This window comes from Chenopodium album, chromosome 24 (genome assembly GCF_948465745.1).
Source record: "Chenopodium album chromosome 24, dcCheAlbu1.1, whole genome shotgun sequence".
In the NCBI taxonomy this organism is placed as follows: Eukaryota; Viridiplantae; Streptophyta; class Magnoliopsida; order Caryophyllales; family Amaranthaceae; genus Chenopodium; species Chenopodium album.
The window spans coordinates 34,727,370-34,750,883 of NC_137857.1; the positions used below are offsets into that span (position 1 = coordinate 34,727,370).

The 23,514-nt window shown below is 34.7% G+C and overlaps 4 protein-coding genes across 13 annotated transcripts; 3 read left to right on the forward strand and 1 right to left on the reverse strand.

Moving 5' to 3' along the window:
• Positions 1-1,635: 1,635 nt before the first annotated feature.
• LOC145610202 (putative UDP-3-O-acylglucosamine N-acyltransferase 2, mitochondrial) lies at positions 1,636-9,640 on the reverse strand. 10 transcript variants are annotated; one of them, XR_014106250.1, is made up of 12 exons: positions 9,360-9,640; positions 8,213-8,417; positions 7,415-7,491; positions 7,123-7,172; positions 6,136-6,200; positions 5,980-6,031; positions 5,832-5,902; positions 5,637-5,703; positions 5,265-5,336; positions 4,972-5,178; positions 4,732-4,868; positions 3,349-3,495 (listed from the first exon to the last, which is right to left on the reverse strand). XR_014106250.1 is itself a non-coding variant. In XM_081665484.1 (10 exons), the coding sequence occupies exons 1-10, from the start codon at positions 9,553-9,555 to the stop codon at positions 5,107-5,109; spliced, it is 927 nt and encodes a 308-aa protein (XP_081521610.1). In that variant the 5' UTR covers positions 9,556-9,640; the 3' UTR covers positions 4,638-5,106. The 10 variants fall into 10 exon arrangements, 1 of the variants encoding a protein (XP_081521610.1); XR_014106247.1 differs by lacking the exon at positions 3,349-3,495 and adding an exon at positions 1,636-2,328 and having other exon boundaries at positions 4,732-5,178; XR_014106248.1 differs by lacking the exon at positions 3,349-3,495 and adding an exon at positions 2,853-3,148 and having other exon boundaries at positions 4,732-5,178.
• Positions 9,641-11,543: 1,903 nt separating this feature from the next.
• LOC145610920 (cysteine-rich receptor-like protein kinase 10) lies at positions 11,544-14,057 on the forward strand. Its single transcript, XM_081666181.1, has 7 exons — positions 11,544-12,306; positions 12,415-12,519; positions 12,615-12,733; positions 12,841-13,051; positions 13,175-13,412; positions 13,512-13,662; positions 13,746-14,057. The coding sequence occupies exons 1-7, from the start codon at positions 11,544-11,546 to the stop codon at positions 14,055-14,057; spliced, it is 1,899 nt and encodes a 632-aa protein (XP_081522307.1).
• Positions 14,058-15,184: 1,127 nt separating this feature from the next.
• On the forward strand, positions 15,185-17,807 carry LOC145610921 (cysteine-rich receptor-like protein kinase 25). Its single transcript, XM_081666182.1, has 7 exons — positions 15,185-15,926; positions 16,023-16,151; positions 16,243-16,433; positions 16,519-16,729; positions 16,807-17,044; positions 17,148-17,295; positions 17,397-17,807. The coding sequence occupies exons 1-7, from the start codon at positions 15,185-15,187 to the stop codon at positions 17,691-17,693; spliced, it is 1,956 nt and encodes a 651-aa protein (XP_081522308.1). The 3' UTR covers positions 17,694-17,807.
• A 783-nt stretch (positions 17,808-18,590) lies between these two features.
• On the forward strand, positions 18,591-23,036 carry LOC145611831 (cysteine-rich receptor-like protein kinase 25). The gene is made up of 8 exons (XM_081667202.1): positions 18,591-19,091; positions 20,138-20,622; positions 20,946-21,125; positions 21,229-21,350; positions 21,608-21,818; positions 21,942-22,179; positions 22,270-22,420; positions 22,515-23,036. Exons 1-8 carry the CDS (start codon positions 18,694-18,696, stop codon positions 22,830-22,832), a joined length of 2,103 nt encoding a protein of 700 aa, XP_081523328.1. The 5' UTR covers positions 18,591-18,693; the 3' UTR covers positions 22,833-23,036.
• Positions 23,037-23,514: the final 478 nt, after the last annotated feature.

Here is a 23,514-nt window from a genome sequence, read left to right on the forward strand (position 1 = left end):
AAGGAGAAAAGTTCTTAATTGAACTCAAAAGCATGCACAATCTAATGCTTTTCCTTGCAACAATATGTACATTAGAATAAAGTAGTTATGTCAATTTCATACAACAATGTACAAAATCGAATAAACTATGTAAGAAGAAAAGCACAAATTTTCTGCCAATTTGATAATCTTCATCTTTGAAACAAAACAAAAGGTTGCCATTTTTGTAGTTTTATTCCTTAACTTACTTTACATCAACTAATTGCCTCCTTCAACAAGTATACTTAGCTTCCTACAGTAATTTAGAAGCTTGATTTCATTATAAAAATAGAATAACCATAATGTTTAACTTTCTCAAATCTTCAAACAATAACCTTTCTCTGTAGCAGTAAAAAAGCCGAAAATATGACAGTAAACAGAAAATTTTATATTTGGGGTTTGATAGCCTTATTCTTGCTAGGTATCGTTGCACTAGCACTATGGCTAGATCTTCGCCACCAAGCTCCATCATTCACCATTGTCGACGTTTCTGTGCCAACATCAAATGGCCGCAGTCCCCAACACACTGATATATACATAGCCCTCGATGTCAATAACCCAAACAATGCTTACAGCATCACCTATGATTACAGTGTACTGACTGTTAAGTATGCACAACGTATTTTGGGTGAGACAGATATAGTAATCAATCACCAACCTAAAAACAAAAAAACCTCGGTAACCTGTCAGGTACTAGTTGATGATCAGCAGCAGGATGTCCTTGTAAAGGCAATATCAAAGTCATCAGGAGAAGCTTTGTTGATGGTTGAGCTTAAGACCGGGATTAGATATCATAATCTGGGCCGTACCAGTAAGCAGTATAACCTCAAGTATCAAGGTCAGTTCAAGATTGGATCAGATGGAAAGATTTTGGGCAAAAAGAAGAAGGTCAAGCTAGTAAAGGCCTAAAGGGTCATGCAAAGTAGCTTCTGCTTATCATTAACTTTATGTTAATGACTAATGTTTTAGTAAAGATAAGTTAGTAACATTCAATCATTCAGTACAGCAGAGAAATATATATTGTACTATTGTAGTGATCGAGTTTTTAAACAATCCTTGCATTGTATAAAGCTATTCCTGGAAACAGGTATCGATCACAGTTAACAGCTCAAGATCAGAAGATAAACAAGCTGCAAATCAACAAGAGAGGGATGCAGAATTTGGTTAGATTCTTAAGAAGCTTCTCTGAAAGCAGACCTGCATGAAACTGTTAGTTTTTCATCAAGTGTACTGATACTGTTGTAGAAATAGTTTATCAATTATCATATAATACTGAAAGTGTAGTCAAACCAAGTATACGAGGAAGAGTAAATCAACAGTGTAACACAACTTTTGTTATAAAAGCAAGCACATATTCGATATAACAGAGATAAAGTATGTTATAGTTCTGTCTACAAAACAGGTAAATTTCTTGTATAAATTCAGCTAAAGCACTGCGAAATTCGGTGAACATACTATTCTTATTCATTTGAGGAATGCTTCCTTGAAAAGAAACCGACTCCCCAACTCGAATGTGTGATATCATGTAGTCAAAACATCCATGATTCCATGAAGGTTGATGAACTTGCAATATCGTCTTCATCATGCCAATTTACCTCCTAGCACTGCACAATCGAATTTACCATGTGGTAACAAAATCACTGAGATGCATGCTTCATTCTTGTTTGCTACTTATTACAAGCCAAAAATTAATCTACAAGTTTTACTTTTTAATAATTTTTTATGTTTATATTCCCTAGAATCCACTTTTCATCAATTGATTGCTTATTATAGCAAGTATACTTCCATATTGTAATTCAGAAGCTTTGCTCTATTATAATAAGCTAGAATAACCATTTGTTTATTTTGTCCATCTTCACCTTTCAACCAGCAGCCTTTCTTTCTGATAGTAGTAGAGTGCTAAAAAAATGACATTATTTAGAAGCTTTAAATTGTGGGTTTTCATAACATTCGTTGTCCTGGGTCTCGTAGCACTAGCTCTATGGCTAGATTTGCGCCGTCAACCACCTTCAGTCACCATCAATAATTTTTCCGTGCCACCATCACCTGATAGTGAACACCACCTTTATGTTCAAATACATCTACATGTAGAAAACCCAAACCAAGTTCGCAGCATCATCTATGATAACAATGTATTCACGGTTTATTATGGTAATCATACTTTGGCACAGACACAAAATCTTGTCGAGCTTAATTTTCAAAAACCTAAAGAGCCAACAGAAGTTGTATCTCATCATGTTGAAGCTGATTTTCATCAATGGAAAGCTCTTCAAAAGGCAATATCAAACTCATCAGAAGAAATGTTGAAGGCTGAATTCAAGACAGAAATTCGGTATCAAGAAATGGGTCATAAGAGCAAGAAATATAATCTCAGATATCAAGGTCAGTTCAAAATTAGGTCAGATGGAGATATTGTAGGGAAAAAGAAGCTAAAGCTATGCAAAAAGTCATGCTAGATTGCATTCCAAATTATCCTATGTAGAAGAAATGCTTTGTGATGTATTAACCTTACTATTATAACTCTTGCGTTAGCAAAGAAATGTCACCTTTGTTCATGGTAACAAAGAAAACATAGTAGTTATAGAATTATTATTGAAACTATTCTTTTAGCAACAAATGTTCATAGAGCAGACATGTTAAATACAGAGTATAATTTACAGCTTTATTAACAGTATCAAATTACGTATTTAATGCTTTGTTACCGAAACTCTTCATTTCATCTCATGTACCCGTGTTAGACCTTCAATGTACACTTGGACTTGGGTAGGACAGTTCGGCCTTGATCATTTTAGTTCAAAATCAAGGAAAATTTTCACAAAATAACTGAGTCATACATTTGGACATGTGCCTGTAGTATCAGACCCAAGTCCAAGTAACAAATGTTGTATGCCTGTAAGCAAGCTCTTCAAAAAAGACTCCAATATATACAACTTATTCATGAATTGTGATATCACTACTTTAAAGTACTTTGTACCTCCGAACTCAAAATAATGGAGATAACAGATTACAGACATGAAATCAGAACGGAGATAACAGATTACAGATATGAACTTAAAACGGAGATAACAGATTACAGAGATAAATAGCACCCTCTTAAAGTCTGAAGAACAAGAAACTTGGTAATCTGAAACTGTTGTAGAAATAGTTTATTTAATACTTAAGAGTATAGTCAAACCAATTAATATGGCAAAGAATAAAGTAAAGAATTCATACAATTTAAGAGCCGAAATGATGTAACACATCTCAGATATAAAGTATGTTATAGTTCTGCCTACAATACAGGTAAAAATTCTTGTTATAAATTCAGCTAAAGCACTTTAGGGAGTGTAGATTAGGTAAACCATTCTTATTCATTTGAGCAATGCTTCCTTAAAAAAAACCGACGGCTCCCCAATTCGAATGTGTGATATCATGTCGATGAAACTAACGTGAGGTCGACGTATTTGTGATGTAGTCTTCATCATGCATGCCAACCTCCTAGCAATGCACAATCGAATTACCATGAAGGAAGAAAACACTAGTTTCCTGTTACACTGAGAAGCTTCAACTTTGTTTACGACTTACAAGCCAAAAATTAATCTACAAGCTTTATTATATTTTCCTTTTAGTTTTTCTGTTTTTATTCCCTGAATCTACTTTTCATCAATTGATTGTTTACTTCAGCAAGTATACTTCCATATTGTAATTTAGAAGCTTTGCTTTATTATAAGCTACGGAGTAGAATAATAATTTGTTTATTTTGTCATCTTCAATTTTCAACCAGCAACTTTTCATTCATATAATAGAGGGGGGAAAAATGACATTATTCAAAAGCTTTCAATTTTGGATTTTCGCAATTCTCGCCCTCCTAGGTCTCCTAGCACTAGCTCTCTGGCTGGATTTGCGTCCAAAAACACCTTCATTCACCATCATTAACTTTTCTGTGCCAAATTCAACTGACACTGAACATCACCTTAATATTAATATACAACTTGCCGTAAAAAATCCAAACAAAGTTCACAGCATTATCTATGATAACAGTTCATTCACTGTTAACTACGGTAAACATACTTTGGGACAGACAGATAATCTTATTGCACCTGGGTTTCTACTACCTAAAGACAAAACAAACATGGTATCTGATCATTTTGATGCTGATGTTCATCAATGGGAATTCCTTCGAAAGGCAATATCAAATTCATCAGAAGCAATGTTGAAGGTTGAACTCAAGACAGAAATTCAATATCAAGATCTGGGTCGTAAATCTAAGAACCTTAATCTAAGATATCAAGGTCAGTTCAAAATTGGATCAGATGGAAAGATTTCAGGGGAAAAGAAGGTAAAGCTCTGCAATGGGTCATGCTAAATAACATCTCCAAATCATCCCATGTAAAAGAAATGTTTTGTTATGTATGAAGTATTATTCTTACATTTATAACTCCAAAGTTAGCAAAGAAAAGTCACCTTTGTTCATGGTAAGTTGGTAACAAGGGAAACATAGTAATTATAGAATTATTGAATCTATCCTTTCAGCAATAACTGTTCATGCATAACAAACATGTTAATTAAGGAGTTTAGTTTATAGCTTTACTAAAGTAATCAAGTTAACTACTGTATGCCTGTAAGCAAGCTCTTCAAAATAGACTCCAAAATGTTCAATATATTCGTGAATTGTGATATCACTGCTGTAGAAAAAATATACTAGTACATATGAAGAGAAAAAGTACTCTGTACCTTTGAACACTGTCATAAATAGAACCCTCTGAAGAAAAAGAAACTTGGTAATCTGACAAATTGTAGACTGCATGCTTCTTCCTTCAAAAGTTCCCGAAGTTGCATCTTAAAATCCTCTCAAATATTTAGCTCCATGTCTCATATGGGACGTAGATATCAACAACCAACATGCATCAGCCAAATTTATCTTGAAAGCAGTAATTGCATCAAAAGGATAGTTCACAGCTGAAACTCTTTTACCTTTCTAGCAGCTTCACGCCTTCACCAACTCACCAAGGAGATCACAATAACAGACATTTGTAACCATGATAGCTCTTTCAAGTTTCAACCCAAGAACACAGGAAGCCAGTATTAAGAAAGCAGCTGTTAACAGTCTCAAGAGTTCTTTATGTCCTTACAGTTCCGACGTTGAGTGGCCAATTGTCTGCGCCATTGCTGGACAGGGACCTGTAGAGCATTCTCAGTCCCAGATAGAAACAATTCAAATAACTTTGATTAATTCATTTTTGGTCTTAACAATAAAAGAAACATACTGCAGGAAAGCCACCATAGTCTCCAGGCTCTTTGATGTCCTTTGTGACACAGCTAATTGCTGCAAGACGAACCTAAAAAGACCAAGCACCAGTTAATTTGTAATAAACGAATTTACAATTGAAAATCTAGGAGCTAAATAAAATAAAGAACCTAATGCTAGAAAGTTAGATACAGCAGTTTTGATAAAAAGTTCAAAAAAGTTTCACAAAAACTCAAAGCAGCCCTCAATGTAGTTGATTGACTTGATTCCAAGTTTATCCAAAGTTTCAAAAACCATGGCAAAGAATAAAAGGGTAATTCTAAATTTTACTTTGAGATGACAGACATCCACTAAGTTATGTCTGAAAAGAACTGAATTAATATACATGTACCTTTGAAACAATAGAGACATGATCGCGAACTGCAACTCTGCCACCCAATGTAACATAGTCACCTATCCTAAGGAAGAGGGAAAAAAAAACAATATTCATTGATTTAACCTTCACCCGAAAACTAAATTTTCTCTAGATGGCAGGGTAATACCATCCAAAATAAAAAAGCAATAATTGTAGGACACAGAATCTTACGTCACTGAACCAGCAATTCCAACTTGTCCACACAGGATACAACTCTTGCCAATTATTGCATTGTGGCCAATCTACATAAGAGGACATTAATCATGAAATTTGAACATTCAGAGTAATGCTAAATTTCAGATGGAGCAGAACAACCCACCTGGACTAGATTATCTATTTTGGTATAATCTCCTATTGTCGTGTCTCTCCAGCTAACATTAAAATTTTCAGCCATAGGATAAAAAAGAAGAACAATTAGCAGGGGGAAATATACAAATAGATCCCATCCTATATTTGACATTAAAGGAACACTCACCTTCCCCTGTCAACACATGAATTTGCCCCTATCTCCACATGATTTCCTATTCTTGCATAAAGTGTCTGAAAATGAGTAGAGGCGGGGTTAGATAGGGTTGAAATACATAGAAGATAAGCAATTTTAAAGTGCAGAAAAAAAAACTGTAGGCCAGGCTTCATTACATCTTTAATTATACAGGTTTCCAATATAACCAATATACTTCACTAATTTCCTTCTGAAACACAAACCACAGAAAAACAAAGGGTTCCAAGCCACCAAGCCGATGAGGGGAAGGATTTTGGACAGTACAGAAATGGCTCTAACAGAGTTTCTGTTATTCGTATTAACAGCTACTCTAGGCGGGATGTTTTAATGCGGTGCTAAAGATTTAATAACCCCAGTATATTAATCCATATGCACATTGCAGCCTAAATTCTACATGTTGATGAACATTTGCACAAGTCAAAGTGTATAAAATTTAACAAACAATTACAACAACAAAGTGCCTTAATAAAGAAGTCAGGTCAAACTTCAAATTTCATTGGCAGGGTCAAGTCTGGAGATATAATTCAAGACTCACATTGTAAATTTGGCTAACTCAGGGTCAAGTCTGGAGATATAATTCAAGACTCACATTGTAAATTTGGCTAACTCACTTAGTGGTACTTGCAACCCAATGACCTCCCTCAGAAGATTCTTATGTGGTTCATTGAGCATTACTACAACAGTTGAGCAATAGTAATATCACGATTATCTCAAAACCTTTAAGACCACTATACGAGAGAGGAAAAATAGAGTGGCTGCATAAGAGCAGACTACAACCATAACTTTTACAAGGAGCATACAATAGGGTCATCATAACCAGTTTCACGACAGGTAAATCCATCACAAGGAAATAGGAGTGTCAGCAAACACTAATTGACATAAAATTTGCTAAAAAGGGACAAAAATTTTCATATCTAGACAAAAATTTAATGACGGTGATTGAGTTTAAAAAATAACAACCTGAGGCTTTTTTGTCATGTTACCATGTTCATCTACGAAAAAACCAAATCCTGCAAAGTATTAAAAAGGGTATCATTCACAGACACCAGTCTTGTAGTTGTAGAAATGGGCAAGTGGGTAAGGGAAGACACATTTGCCTCAACACAAAGTCAACAAACCAGAAGAGCTTTACATCACTCTAGCCACAAATAAAATTCCATACAGCAAGTTTAATAGCCTAGAACATAGTTAATGATGACAAAGTGAGTTAAGAAACTGTAATTGTTTCAAGCATATGGAAAGTTTAATTTACCATCTTGTCCGATGCATACTCCACTATGAATAACACATAGATCACCTATGGAGCAGTTACTCAGCACAACATTGTATCTGGAAAAAAGTAGACAATTTGATCAAATACTAGATGATGAAATCTGATGTAGAAATAGGAAATGACAATTTGACAGTAAGATTATAATACTAATCATTTATCACTCAAAGTGCACTTCTATAAATCCATACGAAAAAAGAGGATGAAACTATGTGCCAGGTGAAAATACTCATATAAACAAGCCAAGGTAGAAATATATTGATATAATCAAAAACTTACTTCATCAGAGTAAGCCTATGAGAACACATTAAGTACGAAGTATATTGAAGATGAGCTGGCATGACACCGTGCACAAAGAACAAAATAATAACCTCTTTTACACCATAACAGAGTTCCCTGTTCCCTCTAGCTATTCTGTTAAGCCATTCTGTTAAGAGTTTATTTTCTATAATAAATAGTGATAGTCACATATTATTTTCATAAAGATATTCTATAAGAGAGCTTCTCTCTCTTATCTCATTACATTTCTGTCTAAATTTTAGTTATAGTTTGCCGGAGTTCATAATCTAACAATGGAGAAGTGAAAGTCTCGTATCAATGGTGTGCTTTAAGCTTATTTTTCGACATTCTTCTGCTGCATAACTTTGACTGAATACTTCCAATGTGTATTGAAATAATAAAGCATAAAAACCACTAGTTTGATATAATAATTATAATGGAGGCCAAGGAAAACAGCTAGAATCTAAGTTGACAAGGGGTAAAAAGACAAAGAAGGCATACCCAAGTGTAGTAGAATGACCCACTGTAACACTAGGTCCAATAACAGCGCCTGATCTAACATGAACATTTGCACCCAAAGTAGCTTTTGGGTGGACAACAGCACCAAGTTCGACAACTACTGTCGGATCAATACAGGCTGATGTGTGAAATAAGCCACCTCCATTACTCCACATCTGGAACCCTTGATGATTTACCATGTCATTGTCTAGTCTCAAAACAAGGAGAATATGATACAAGTTACTGCCAAATTAACAACTGAATTTAATCATCATCTGTACCATTACCCAATAATGTCTCTAACAATGTAACAAGGTTCAGGCTCCCGCCTTCCCCCTTCTTCCTATATTTATTTACAAGTTACACAAAATCAATTTAGTTGAATTGAATGGAACCGGTTCTATAACCTCCAACAACACAAATCTTAAAGTCTTTACTACAATTACACCCCAAACGATGTACCATGCTTTTGGTAAACACATACAAGTCAAACTAATAAGACAATAATCATCATCATTCATTCTATAACATTCTGTTCATAACAAAATAACATACAATTAAGCAACATAGAATATGTCATATCAAATACATTTGCAAAAGCTTACTTTTAAGGCTTTACCATTGAACGGAAAGGCAAAATTTACACAATCTTTATCCCCAACTAATGAAGATCAACACTGTACAATTGCATAGAGGTGTCAATTTGGGTATCAGGTCAGCTTTGTGAAGTCGGGTCGGGTCTATTTTCAATTTGCATTATGCTTAATTATTGTGTCCAAACAAGTCAGTTTTTGACTTTTTTTGGGTCAGAACGGTTTTTGACATCTCAAATTGCTCTTATCGTACAAAGGAACAAGCATATGGGAAAACAAATAATCTTGGTTGTATTACGCACAATGTACAAGCCGTTGTACATAGAAAATTGGTCTAAATAATGATACAAAATGGCCAATCAAGTAAAACATATAGACCCAATATCTAAATTACTACAGTGTAGCAAACAATTTCCAAAAAGATAACTTTTTGGTTACTCACGCATTTTCACAAACACTTGGAGTGCATCTTATAATTGAAGTATAATTAAGATTTCTGAATACGTCAGTCGTAAAACAAGAACATGGGTATTGAAGATACGAAATAGTAGGATTACCAGCTCCAGAAGCAGCAGATCCAAAGGAACGAAACGAGCAAGTTGAAGAACGAAACGTATTGAGGCAACGAAACGTGGTAACAGGCGAAGCAGAACTTTGTAAGTTTGCTACTCTTCGAAAAATTTGAGATGACGAAGTATTGGAAGATGAGATTTTGGTGACCAATAACTTCAAGTTTCGTACCAGGTATGCCATCGATGATCTTGAGTTTTTCTCTCTCTTCGTGAATTTGTGTAGAGTGTTCAAAGTTTGGACCTTTGCCCTTTTGGTGCTTTCTCTAGAATGAATGATTGAGCGCTAACAATGAGAGTCACAAATTCTTATGTGTGGTTGGCCGGAGTGTTCAACCATCATGAAAATTATGTGTTACTCCTTCTGTTCCTAAATTACATTTCTCTTTCTCTCTATTATGTGAGGAATTAATGCTAGAAAGAGGAATGTAATTTAGGGACGGAGGGAGTATAAGAATTACTTTGTCAGTGTTAAAAGTATTACTAAATCAATGTTATAAGGGTTACTTTGTTTTTTTTACAAGCAGTCACATGATATGGCCAGCCGAATACAAAATGCGCTAAGAATATGATGCACACAAAATCTTCACCTCCCTCCATTTCTATTTGTTTGCCCCATATTTTATTTTGAATAGAGAACACAAGGAATATTAATTTAAATTTGTACATGGCTTGAGCAACATATTGTGAGCCTACAAATTAGTCAATGCGACTATAATACTACAATACCTAGGCACAAAGGGCTAGTTAGACACGACACGAAAATGACTCGACACGGCTTGAACCCATCACAAGCTCAGAATGGCACGAGAGAAGCCGGTAGGCCATGAGCTGTTCACGAGCTTCATTTTCAAGATTTGGTACAAATGCAACACAAGCACTATGCGCCAGCCCGTTTGTTGACACTTATTTTCTTACCAATTTAACAAAACATAGAAAATTATCGGGGACATTAGCATGGCTCTACCCGTCATAGCACATAGGGTAAGCTATGCATGAGCTTTGTTTATATAAGATCGACATAAGCCCAATAAAATAGAAATTTTATGGCCTTGTCTCAACAACGGCTCAGGCACGCTATGTCGGCATGCGGCCCATGCCCATCTTACCCTTTAAATAAACTCACGTACACATAAATTAGTTGAAGATACTATTATACTATATACAAGATTACATGTATATCAGTAGCTGTTATAACGGTTTGTCTACTCGTTTCATTACGAATGATATCTTTATTGTCTAATCTTTGGCCAACAAGCCAACAACTGATCACACCCTAAGATTATTAAAGTTGACTAATTAAACAATCTTTCATGGAAGTTTAATGCGTTGAATAAAATAATACAACGATCAAGAGTATACTACTTGTATTCCATTATTTTATCCTAAGTCAAACTTTTTACGGAGAATTGTACCATCCAATAAAAATTCAACTATTGATAAGCTACTTGAAAAAATTTAATAAAATAGAATAGTTAATTATCACATAAGTGGATAACCATCTTACACATATTGACAGAATCACTGATTGTGGTAACTGCAAACAATATTACATTAGATTTTGCTTTTGTATATCAGCTAACTTAGGGCATGTTCTCATACGTTGAAATTCAGTTCAGTTCAACTCAATTCAACTCCTAATTTCCTTCTCTTATAAAATATTCATTTCAGTTCAGTTCAGTCAATGAGAACAGACCCTTAGTTGGTAAAGTTTTGAGATATAAATACAAAGCCCTTGTGTCTCTGTATAGCAAAAAAAAAAAAAAAAAAAAATAAAATAAAATAAAATGAAATAAAAATTGAAATTTACATAGTATTAATAAATAATAAGTACTCCATATACAATATTAAATTTACATATAGTTATCTTTGTTATGTCATTGTTATCATCTTCTCGTCACATAGTTTAAGGCCCGATTTACAAATCCAGTCAAGTGCTTAGATGGAATATATGACAATTTTTTCTGGACATCTTAAATCAATATACTTCGTATTTGATAATTATATAGGGGGAGTCTTTGATTAAAGTCTAGTTGCTTGTCAACAAAAAAAGTCTTACTGTATTCAGATATTGTATTTCTAATTTGTGATTGTTTTATTATGCATACATACTAGATGATTATTATTATTAATGTAGTCCTTCCTCATATTTCATACAATCTATAAGCTAAAATGCATAATCTTCTGCTCAGTATTTTGCTTATGATCAACATCTTCAATAACATTCTTGTTCTTGCTGATCCACCATACTGGTATTGCCCAGATGCTAACAGCAACAACAGTACATCAGAAAGTGTTTTCCAGCAGAATGTTAACAGCCTTCTAAATTCAATTTCTTCAAATGCTTCTGTCTCTAAATTCTACAACTCATCTGCCAGAAATGGCAGTATTACATCATATGGGCTTTACCTTTGCTACGATTATGTCACACTCGAGACGTGCAGGACAAGTATGATCATGGCAACACAAGCAATTAGTAGGCTTTGTCCGAATTCAACTGATGCAACAGTTTGGGGGGAACAAAGTCAGCTTCGTGTATCAAATCAAAGATTCTTCGGCCATTTAGATATGACAGGAAATATCAACAAGTATAACAAAAAATATGTATCAGAACCAGAGAAGTTTAGAACAGTTGTAAACACCAGCTTACATGACCTTGCTCTGAAGGCTACTTCTAATACTTCCTTGGATCATATGTATGCAACTCAATCAACGCCTTTTTCAGGTGCACATCATGTATATAGTCTTGTGCAATGTACTCTAGACCTGTCTCCAAGCGATTGTCAACGATGTCTGCACAAGGGTATTGTAGACGTTCTTGGTTCAGAAAACTATAAATTTCGTGGTGGAAGGCTTTATAGTAAAAGTTGTTATCTAAGGTATGAGTTCTACGCTTTTTATGATGGGGAAACGGCAGAAGATCCTGCAATTCAGGGTAAGTTCTGAATTTGTGTACAGTTATACTTTGTTAAGTAAATTTGTTTTAACCTTCAAGTTTTTTTTTTTTTTTTTTTTTTTTTTTTTTTGTTGCTAATGATTTTAGGTAAGAAATGGACAACTCGTATTCTTTCGATTGGGCTGGCTTGTGTCCTGGCAACTCTTGTAGGATCTTGTGTGCTCTACATCATTCTAAGGCGTAAAAGTCAAGGTAAGAGTTTAAATTTTGCTTGCAGTTCATAATTCCATATACTCATTATTCGGCCAGATAAAGCAGCAGCCTCATATAAGTCATATTATATGCAGCTAAAAAATTTCGAGGAATGGACAGTCCCTTGTTTGATTTGGCAAGTATTAAAGCTGCCACAGAAAACTTCTCTGAAAAACACAAGCTAGGAGAAGGCGGTTTTGGCCCTGTCTTCAAGGTTAGCATACGAAAAAAAGACAGTAAATCCTTGGTTTTTTTAGTCTGACAGTTCAAAATGTTGGAACCGAATTAATTAAGACTTTGCCTTTGTTATGAACTCTATAGGGTGTCCTAAAAGATGGTACTAAAGTTGCTGTCAAACGACTCTCTAACACATCTGATCAAGGGACAGAAGAATTCAAAAATGAAGTTCTGCTAATCATGAAGCTTCAACATAAGAATCTTGTCAGACTGTTGGGATTCTGTGTAGATGGAGCTGAAAGGCTGCTTATCTATGAGCTTTTGTCTTCTGGTGACTTAGACTCTTGGCTTTATGGTACGACGACAAGAAAGGCCTTTTAGTTCTTTAAAGAAATTCACAATTTCAGCATATCTGATAAGGTTAACAGGAACCAGCTAAAGTTTGATTGAAATTTGTTTACTTCTGTTCTGATCATAGATCCACAGAAGAGTGCACAGCTTACATGGAGCAAACGGATTGAGATTATCAATGGGATTGCTCAAGGAATCCTGTATCTACACGAGGATTCTCGACTAAAAATCATACACCGAGACTTAAAACCTGGCAATGTATTGTTGGACTCTGACCTGAATCCTAAGATTTCAGACTTTGGAAATGCTAGAATCTATGGAACAACAGAACATGAAGCAAGCACTATCACAGTGATTGGTACATAGTAAGTACTTTATCAGCTTAACAATTCGATCTTATTTCCATTTTCTAATATAATTTTCTAGCAGTACTAGTTGCTGTTTACTAATGCTGCAATTAACAGTGGATATATGGCACCGGAGTATGCAATGGAAGGAATGTATTCTGTCAAATCTGATGTATTCAGCTTCGGAATTATATTGCTAGAGATGATAACAGGAAGAAAAAGCATTGGATTTCATTTTACTGGAAATGGTCCTAGCCTCCAAGCTTATGTAAGTGACCAAAATGTCCTGCTTTTTCTCATCTCCTGTTGTTTAAATTTTTTCATACACTAAAGATTTGATCGAAAATACAGGCATGGAAATTATGGATCCAAGGAAGGTGGAAAGAATTGATGGAACCAATGTTGACAAGTAATGATTCGTGTGATGTCACTACCGAGTTCTTGAGATGCTTGCACATAGGATTACTATGTGTTCAAGAGGATCCGTCTGAACGCCCCACAATGTCATTCGTGGTTCACATGTTAAAACACGAAAATGTTAATCTCCACTCTCCAAAACAACCTGCCTTTACTGTTGGAAGATTTGGTGATCACTATGAAACAAGTTCTCGAACACCAACCCCTTTAAGATGTTTTGCCCTTTCAGATATTTCTGCTCGATGAATCTTGATGCAATTGCTTACAAATATAGCTAAGCCAGTCCTATTACTTTAGTTAGTTGACTCATAGATTAAGTGTACAATCTTTAATTTAAAGCTATATTTCATTAGACTTTTGATGTATTTGGTGAATGAAATTGCTATTTTATTGTAAATTGTAAAGAAATTGCTATTTGATTGTACTAGTTGTTTCCTCTCAGTTGTGCAATCTTAGTCTGAAACCATTAATATATTCAGAAGGATGACAAACTATCAGACTACATCGTTATATAAAAATGTGAGTATCAAGTCTTGACCGCGATAGATTATTAGCACAATATTTTCATGTCCTGAATGTGTGACTTGACTTCTACAAAAATACACGGAATGCATCGTACAAAAGGACAACAATTACGATACTTAGATTAAGAGATGGACGTCACTGCTTTTGTAAATGCAGTGCATCTACTTAGATAATATGTAAAATACTAGATTTAAATTTAACAAAGAAGATTTGACTTCAGAAATCTGACAAGTTCTGTATTTCCAATAATTGTTTAAAACCGTTTTTATTAAACAAATACAAATTGTTGTTAGCTATTTTTTCAAGCAAGCAACCATGTGCAGTTGGGCATCTTTAAGAACAGGGCTACAATTATGTCGAAATCATTATTGTAACAAGTGCGAGAAAGATTTAGCTTAATAAGTGGTTACGAACAGCAAAGAACAACACATGTACAGAATTTCTGTGGCTCACTGATATGTGTTTGGTTGTTTGCCACATCCATGAGTAGAGAATGTAAAGTCTGAGAAATCCAGAATACAACTTACACGGCGACTAGAGTTTTACTTACTTACAGAATTTTATTATACATCTCCTAGAAATCGTACAATTAATACATACATAAAATAAACTAGATAAAGCGTGAAATTCACTGCATTCAACTCAACTAGGAAATAAAATATGACATTTCTTTGTTTTATGAGGGAATATGCTTAGTCAACTCTTTGAACATTTGATTTTCAATGCTGAAATAACAGCATTTTTTTTTTTTGGAATCAACTTATAGGCAGTTGTTATCTTATCTGAAAGCTTTAAAACCTTTATCTCTACCAAAGATGTAAATCCTTTGACATTTTCCTTATATAAACATGAAGAGTTGCAAAATACTATCAATTAATCTATTTTTGCTACTTTTGTATTTTCTGTCAGCAACTGTCTTAAGTGCAGATCATATCTCTATTTCCTGTACTGAAAATGAAATCGGGAATTATACAGGAAATATCCGGTTTGAAAATAATCTTAGAACCCTCCTCGATTCTCTTCCTTCGAATACATCCATTTCAGGTTTTTATAATGGTTCTGCAGGGAGTGATAAAAACAAAGTATATGCTCAAGCACTTTGTAGGGGAGATGTGTCAGCATCTGATTGTAAACTCTGTGTTCGGAATGCAAGCCTTGAAATTTTCAGACAGTGTAAAGCAATAGAAGCAACTATATGGCTTGATTTATGTCAAGTTCATTACTCATACTACATGTTTTTCTCTTCTATGACTTATGGAGGAAAGTACGAAAATGAGAATCGTACAGTCAATCCTGCAATATCTAGTAAAGTTTTGTCGCGTCTGATGCATGAACTGTCCTTTGAGGCTGCTTCTAATTCTTCTAGTCAAATGTTTGCTGTTGGACAGACGAAAGTTTCAGACTCTACGATATATGGACTAGTACAATGTACTAGAGATATCTCCCCTTCTGATTGCAGCAATTGTCTGAATTCTGCATTTGGAGATCTCGATGGATGTTGTTCTTTGCATCAAGGAGGATCAATTCTTAGCTTCAGTTGTAGTATGAGATTTGAGGCATACCGCTTTTATAATGCCACTGCTGTCAACGGTGAGTTCTTCATTAAGTCCCTTTTTTAAAGTTTGGAGTTAGTTTTATTAAACTTCATGAGTAACTTTAAATCTGATAAACTTTATTACAAAGCAGAGATATTCGTTCCATCCGAGAGCAGAAGCAGAACCTGGGTGCTGATCATAGCAATTGGTGTTCCAACATTACTTGTTATAGTTATCGCTGCATTTTTTGCTGTCTATTATCGGATGAAGGTACAAAAGGGTAAGTATCAACTTCAATTTTCGATATATAGAAATGGTGCTGTGTATCAGGCCACACTTCTTTTTACTGTGGTACAATACATTTCTTACAGGTAATGACTTGAATCAAAGTGAGATGATATCGGCCTTAACCATTCCTAAAGATGTAGTTGTTACAGAAGAAGGTAAATTAGTAAGTACTGAAGGATTGACATCTATGGATTTAGCTACCCTGAAAGATGCCACAGATAACTTTTCTGATGCAAAATTGCTCGGACAAGGTGGTTTTGGTGCTGTCTATGAGGTTTAAACGTTTCCTTACTCGTGTTTGTTAGTGCATTTATCCTTATAATCTATTGCTTGAGAAGAAACTAAACGAAAGATTACAGGGCCGTCTTCCTGATGGAACGACACTAGCTGTAAAAAGGCTGGCAAGAAGAACATGGCAAGGGGGAGAAGAATTAAAAAACGAGATCATATTAATGGCAAATCTCCAGCACAGGAACCTTGTCAGACTGTTGGGATGTGGAATTGAAGGCCAAGAAAAGATTCTAGTATATGAATTATTGCCAAATAAAAGCCTTGATTTGTATATTTATGGTATAATGAACATCTATTTCATAAGATGCTGCATCTACAATTTGGTTACCATAGTGCTGAATTGACATAATTTTCAGATGCAGAGAAGCGTGTAGACCTGAATTGGGAGACGCGATTTAACATCATTAATGGAATTGCTCGAGGACTTCTGTATCTACATGATGGTGCCAGGATAAGGATCATTCACAGGGATCTGAAGCCTAGTAATGTTCTATTGGATCAAGATATGAATGCAAAAATTTCAGACTTCGGCATAGCAAGGATTTTTTGTGTTGATCAAAATATAGCTAACACAAAGAGAGTTGTCGGAACCTAGTAAGTAGACTTCCTAGTTCCTACAATTTCCTGAATAAATTTGTGTTAAACTATGCATGCTGACTTGAATTATAACTGACATTTAATTTGTCTAATTTAAAAGTGGATATATGGCGCCAGAGTATGCAATGGAAGGCCTATTTTCTGTAAAATCTGATGTGTTCAGCTTTGGAGTTATTGTTCTAGAGATCATCAGTGGGATACGAAGCAGTCATTACTTCAAAGAGCATTCTAAGTCACTTGTTTCATATGTAAGGCTTCATACATCTAACCCGAAAAAACTTTTGTCTGAACTTATTAGCCGGATTCAAACTTTTATTAACTAAAATTATAATGGTTGCTGTTTTTGTAGGCATGGAAGCTTTGGAATGAAGGCAGAGAGTTGGAATTCGTTGACTCATTACTAGCTGTGCCATGTTCAATGGAAGAGGTGCTTAGATGTCTTCATATCGCGCTTCTTTGTGTGCAAGAGGACCCTGCAGAAAGACCTGCTATGGCAACTGTGGTTTCTTTACTCAGTGGTGAATCATTGACTCTCCCTCAGCCAAATGTGCTTTCGATTTCTGTAAGAAATGATGCTGATCATATGATAGCAGCTAGTAATTCTTCTGTAAATGATCTAACAACCTCAACAGTAGTTCCTAGATAACATTGATTATGTTCATAAAATCATAATCGAAGAATCACAAGCTTGCTACAGCAATTGGTGTGTAGTCTTGTAGAGTACAATGTAATTATCACTCCTGCTTCACTTACTATTACATACTTCGTATAAGATTTACTATGAAGCTGTTTTGAATCATATAATTTTTACAAAATACCCTCATTGGTTTCATAACAATATTTACATGTATCTTATTTGTGATTAAAAAAAAAAAAAAAACCAAATAAGTGAACCAAAGTTGGCCTAGTAGTTGGAGGCCCACTTTCCGCTCCTGTAAAAGGGGTTTGATTCTCAGTTTCTCACCCTAAGCAAAGTAGGATTCCTAATTTCCCCCTACTTGTAAGCGAATTCTCCTTACCTTAAAATAAACCCAAATGTATTGTATTAACTAAACAACTAACCAAAATATACTTGTATCATTGTATGTTGATTCAATTCCAATGAATTTTCATTTCTCATATTTGTACTTCGTATTTAATTTTTTTTTGTTATCTACCGAACAAACACGTAGATAGTTAGTAGAGGTTTTTTTATGGACCAAAAAAGCTACGTAGTACATCAAGCCAACCATGCATCTAGAACCTTGGGCCGGAGAGGCCCATTTAAGAAAACATTGTATCTGCACCATCGAACCTAAGTGCATGGACCTCCAGTGACAATTTGAACGAGCCAAGAAGTTTCTTTCAATCAAAATTTTCTTTAGCTGTATCTTGCTGACCAAAATTAAGCCCACTTTTTCTAATTTCACAAGAAAAGTGAATTACATATAATTTTTTATGACCTGTTCTTTTGTCTAGTTACAATTTTTGCAAGTCAAGTTGACTTAATGATGCAATCATGACCACTAATAAGCAAATATAAGAAAATTCCATGTTTTAAATTTGCAAAGAATTCATCTTTATACTCTCCATTGATAGTCTAATTTATTCCTCCACTTCTTCTTTGGGTTAGTTATTATCTCAAATTTCACTTGAAAGTTGAAAGTATGCCTAAGTATACCAACATTACAACTTCAAGGCCATTTCTTGCTCTTTTGTTCTTCGCGCTTTGTATAGCCAACACCATCGACACAAGCCTTGCAGGCGATACTTTACTCAAAACAGCTTGTTCCAATGATAGTTATGCTTCGAATAGCACGTACGAGGCCAATCTTAATGCCCTCCTCTCTTCACTAGCCACAAATGCGACACAAGGCCTAGGCAAGACGAGATTTTTCAATACGTCTGTTGTAAGGTATGATCATCACGGTCGTTCTTCCACCATATTCGGCCTCTATCTTTGTCGTGGAGATGATTCGAACAAAGATTGCCAAACATGTGTGCCGAAAGCCATTAAGAGCTTATTACAGGAATGCCCATCTCGGCCTGTTGTAGCTACAGTTTGGTAAGTCCTAATCAACTCTATATTAATCATAGATTTATAGGCACCATATATATATATTGATACTCTGGAGAAAATTTTTTAAGAAGTACTAGTAGCTACAATAATAATAACAATTATAATACAGTATTATAATAATAATTATCAAGGTGAAGTAATTAATTAATAAAATTGTAAGTAATTGATCATAGTTCATTCGGCTTACTTCTTTTGTACAATTTACATATTAGATTATTCGTGATTATTTGCTAATTAATAAGATAAAAGATTTTTTTTTCTAAAGAACTACCTTATATAACCAAGTTTTACAAGAAACTACTACGTACTTTATAAATTTTATATTGAAAATCACTACTTTAAATGGAAGTCATTCAACTTTTTGTTAGTGGGGCCCATTACTAACATCAGTACATCACAAATATAACGATTATTTGAATGATTTTTATTTTGAGGTATGCTAACAGCTAGTCAACATTGTATAATATAGTTATTTTCAAAAAAAAAAATTTTAAAAATAAAAAAGAAATTTATAAAGTAGCTATTTGCAAAACTTGTATAATACGGTACAAGTTAGGGTCTGTTCTCATTGACTGAACTGAACTGAAATGAATATTTTATAAGAGAAGGAAATTAGGAGCTGCTGCTGACCTGACCTGAACTAAATTGAGCGGATGGAGTTGAACTAAACTGAACTGAATTGAACTGAATTTCAACGTAAGAGAACGGCCCCTAGTACAGTCCTACTACAAAAAATAAATAAATAAATAAAATAAAATAAAATAAAATAAAAAATTCTGTGTTTTTAGTCCATACGCCCTTTTTATTCAATAAAGTACATACTTTTGGATGCATGTAAATACTTAAATGAGTTTTTCCATAAAGACCAGCTACTTTGGACAAATCATGCTTAGATGTTTTTCCTTAAAGACAAACTACTTTTGATTACTCTAAATGGATGGTCCATTTACTCCCAAGTCTAGTCTCCAATGGGTCTAAGCATATCTCACACGGTAACAACATGTGTGAACGTATTGACATTTTGTTAATAGGTATATTGATTGTATGGTCCGTTACTCCAACGAGTCCATCTTCGGAATTATGGACCCTTCTCCACCGTTGTACATGACTAACCATGACAACATCACCACAAATGCTAGCGGCTTCAATCAATTAGTAGGTGAAGTCATGCACACCTTGGCTAATGATGTCGCGACATCTTCAAAGAAATATGCAACCAAAGAGGCCAAGTTTACTAGCTTCTTGACCGTGTATGCTGAGGCTCAATGTACACCAGATCTTTCAACAACGGAGTGCCTAAGGTGTTTAACGACTGCCAATAATTATTTACCCGATTGTTGTAGTAGTAGCAAAGGAGCCAAATTGTTGACTCCTAGCTGTAAAGCTATATATGAGCTCGTCCCTTTTTATGAACTTGCTCCATCGCCCTCGTCCTCATCACCGCCACTACCATTGGTGCCTAGTTTGCCTACTACTACTACACCACATTTATCACAACTACCAACGTCTTCTAAAGGTAATTTCAAAATCCTTATATTTTGTAACTCTCATAATTTGACTCCCTAATGTTGAGCCTATGAGAAAACCCACATGTGAGTATAAGTGCACGTGTTGTCCCACATAAATCAAGTGCATAAATGAAAGTTTATATTAGGATGTGTATCCCACACTAAAGAAAGTAGAAAGTTGTGTCCACTTTATAAGATTAAAGGCTACTCCCCTCATTGTCATATGGTTTTGAGATGGAACCTCCTTGGTCGTATAAAGTGAACAGTTGTCACGGGTGTTGGCATTAAAGAAGTGGTTATTTGACTTTGCAATTTAATTTTGCTATTGCAGGACGAAAGGGAAAATCAAGTTCTGTAACGATTGCACTTGTTGCTTTAATAGCAATTTTAGTGGTTCAATTATCAGTGTGTATCTACCTGATGTGGAGTAAAGGGAGGAAAAAGTTGGGAGATGCTGAAGTACTACTACAAAATCAAAACCAAGTGAATCATATCCCAAGTTTCAATCACAGTAAATAACATACATCTAAAAGCTTCTTCTTATATATGTTATAAATGAACAGTGTTTTGAGTGTAGTTTGATCATATAATAAACAGTACTTTTTGCAATGCAGATGGTGAAGAGTTCCCAAATATTGAGTCTCTGCAATATGATTTGAAATTACTTCAAATGGCAACAAATAACTTTTCCGAAGATAATAAACTAGGAGAAGGGGGATTTGGAGGAGTTTACAAGGTAGAATTTTGGACTTAGCTTCCACAATTTCATCTTCCAATGTACTTGTAGTGTTCTTTGTATGCAATTAATAAGTTTATCAAGGTTGTCCTGGCCTAATGAATTTGGTAAAATCGGCCACCTAATTTGGGATATAACCAGTCTAAATGCAGAAGCTAAGGTAGTTAAACTCTAGACTAAAAACCTAGTCACACGCTGTAGCCAAGTATGGCTTTTGTATGAACATTTTTGATATTTTGAGATTTTGCTTGTATCAGGGTATACTTCCTAATGGACAAGAAATAGCAGTAAAGAGGTTATCCGTGGGTTCTAATCAAGGTGTAGAGCAATTTATGAACGAGGTAGTATTTGTAGCCAAGCTCCAACACCGAAACCTTGTTAGGCTATTGGGATTTTGCTTGGCTGAATACGAGAAGTTGCTTGTGTACGAATTTGTTCCCAACAAAAGTCTTGACTTCGTCTTATTTGGTATGAGTACTTACAATACAATACTTAAGATGATTAATTTTAGCTAATTCATTATTGCTAGGTTGAAATGATATATATATATATATATATACAATACACTATAATCCTAAAATTACTTGTTAGATCATGGAAAACAAGAAGGATTGGATTGGCCAACACGTTACAAAATTATATGTGGCATTGCTCGAGGGATGCTCTATTTACACGAAGACTCTCGTTTGAGAATTGTACACAGAGATCTTAAGGCTAGCAATATACTCTTAGATGCTGACATGAATCCTAAAATATCGGACTTTGGCACAGCAAGACCCTTCAATGTTGATGAAAGCCAAGCCAACACAAGCAGGGTCGCCGGAACTATGTAAGTTACTTTCAATATATATGTTGATCAATAAAATTATTCATCTTTATGTACTTGTCTTAAGGAATCTCACTATTATGTGTTTTCCAGTGGTTACATGGCTCCGGAATACTTGCTAAATGGTGAGTTTTCATTAAAATCGGATGTATATAGTTTTGGAGTTCTGGTTTTAGAGATTGTAAGTGGTAGAAAAGGGACCAGCTTTCGACAATCAAGGACAGGAGAACAACTTCTTACATATGTGAGTACATGTAGATAGATATATCCATCTCTTAATTCCTTTAATTGTATAAATCGGTTAATGTTTTACAAAATATTCTTGGTAATGTTTTTAGGCTTGGAAGCATTGGACAGAGGGAAGTCCTTTAGAAATTGTGGATTCATGTTTAGGAGATTCTTACACAAGAAACAAAGTAATAAGATGCATTCAACTAGGGCTATTATGCGTTCAAGGAGATGCAGAAAGAAGACCTACAATGGCTTCAATAGCTATTAGTCTTAATAGTGATACCGAACTTCCTACACCTCAACAACCTGGTTTGTTCGTTTACAATCAATCTGAAACAGGTGCTATGATAAAGGAACTTAAAACCGATGAATCCTCAAGCAAGTCAATGCAGCTGTCATTTTGTTCGGAAACTTCGACTAACTAAATTTCAATTCATTACTTCGTTGGAAATTCTTGTATTTTGTAAGCTTCCTAATAAGGCATCCTGCACGCAGGTGCTGCATTTTTAGTTAGGTGTATGTATCCAATTGTTCATTTATTTTAATGATTATCAGCGGGTTAATTAATGAACTTGTTTAGACTGCTATGAGCTATGACATCATCTTTGTTTTATAAACACAAAGTTAAGATAAGGGGCATCAATTTATTTATGATCTATTTCGTGTAGAGAACTCATGTTAACTAGTATTATACGACATGATTCCAAAAAGTAGTGTTAGTGATTAACTCTGTCATGGGATCATTAAGTTCACGAGGAAAAAATTTTGACATGAAGAACTACTATGTGTACATGGTAAATAGAATGGCATAAAATGTACCAAGCCAGTTTAAAAGAGGAAAAATAAAGTCTATTGGAATTTGACTTGATTTGGCTAACACTTTTCGAACGACAATCACTGGGTCTCGCTGTCTGACAAATTAGAGAGGAAGAATGAATAGAATGGCTTGATTATTATTCATCAATAGGTAGAGTATTTATACAAAACCTAAGAACATAAGATAGGAAACAATCTTCCTAAAAGATATACTTAAATAATATCTTAACATGTAATAAACCTAAATATATTATTCTCCTAATAAGATCAATACGGAAAATATATCACACA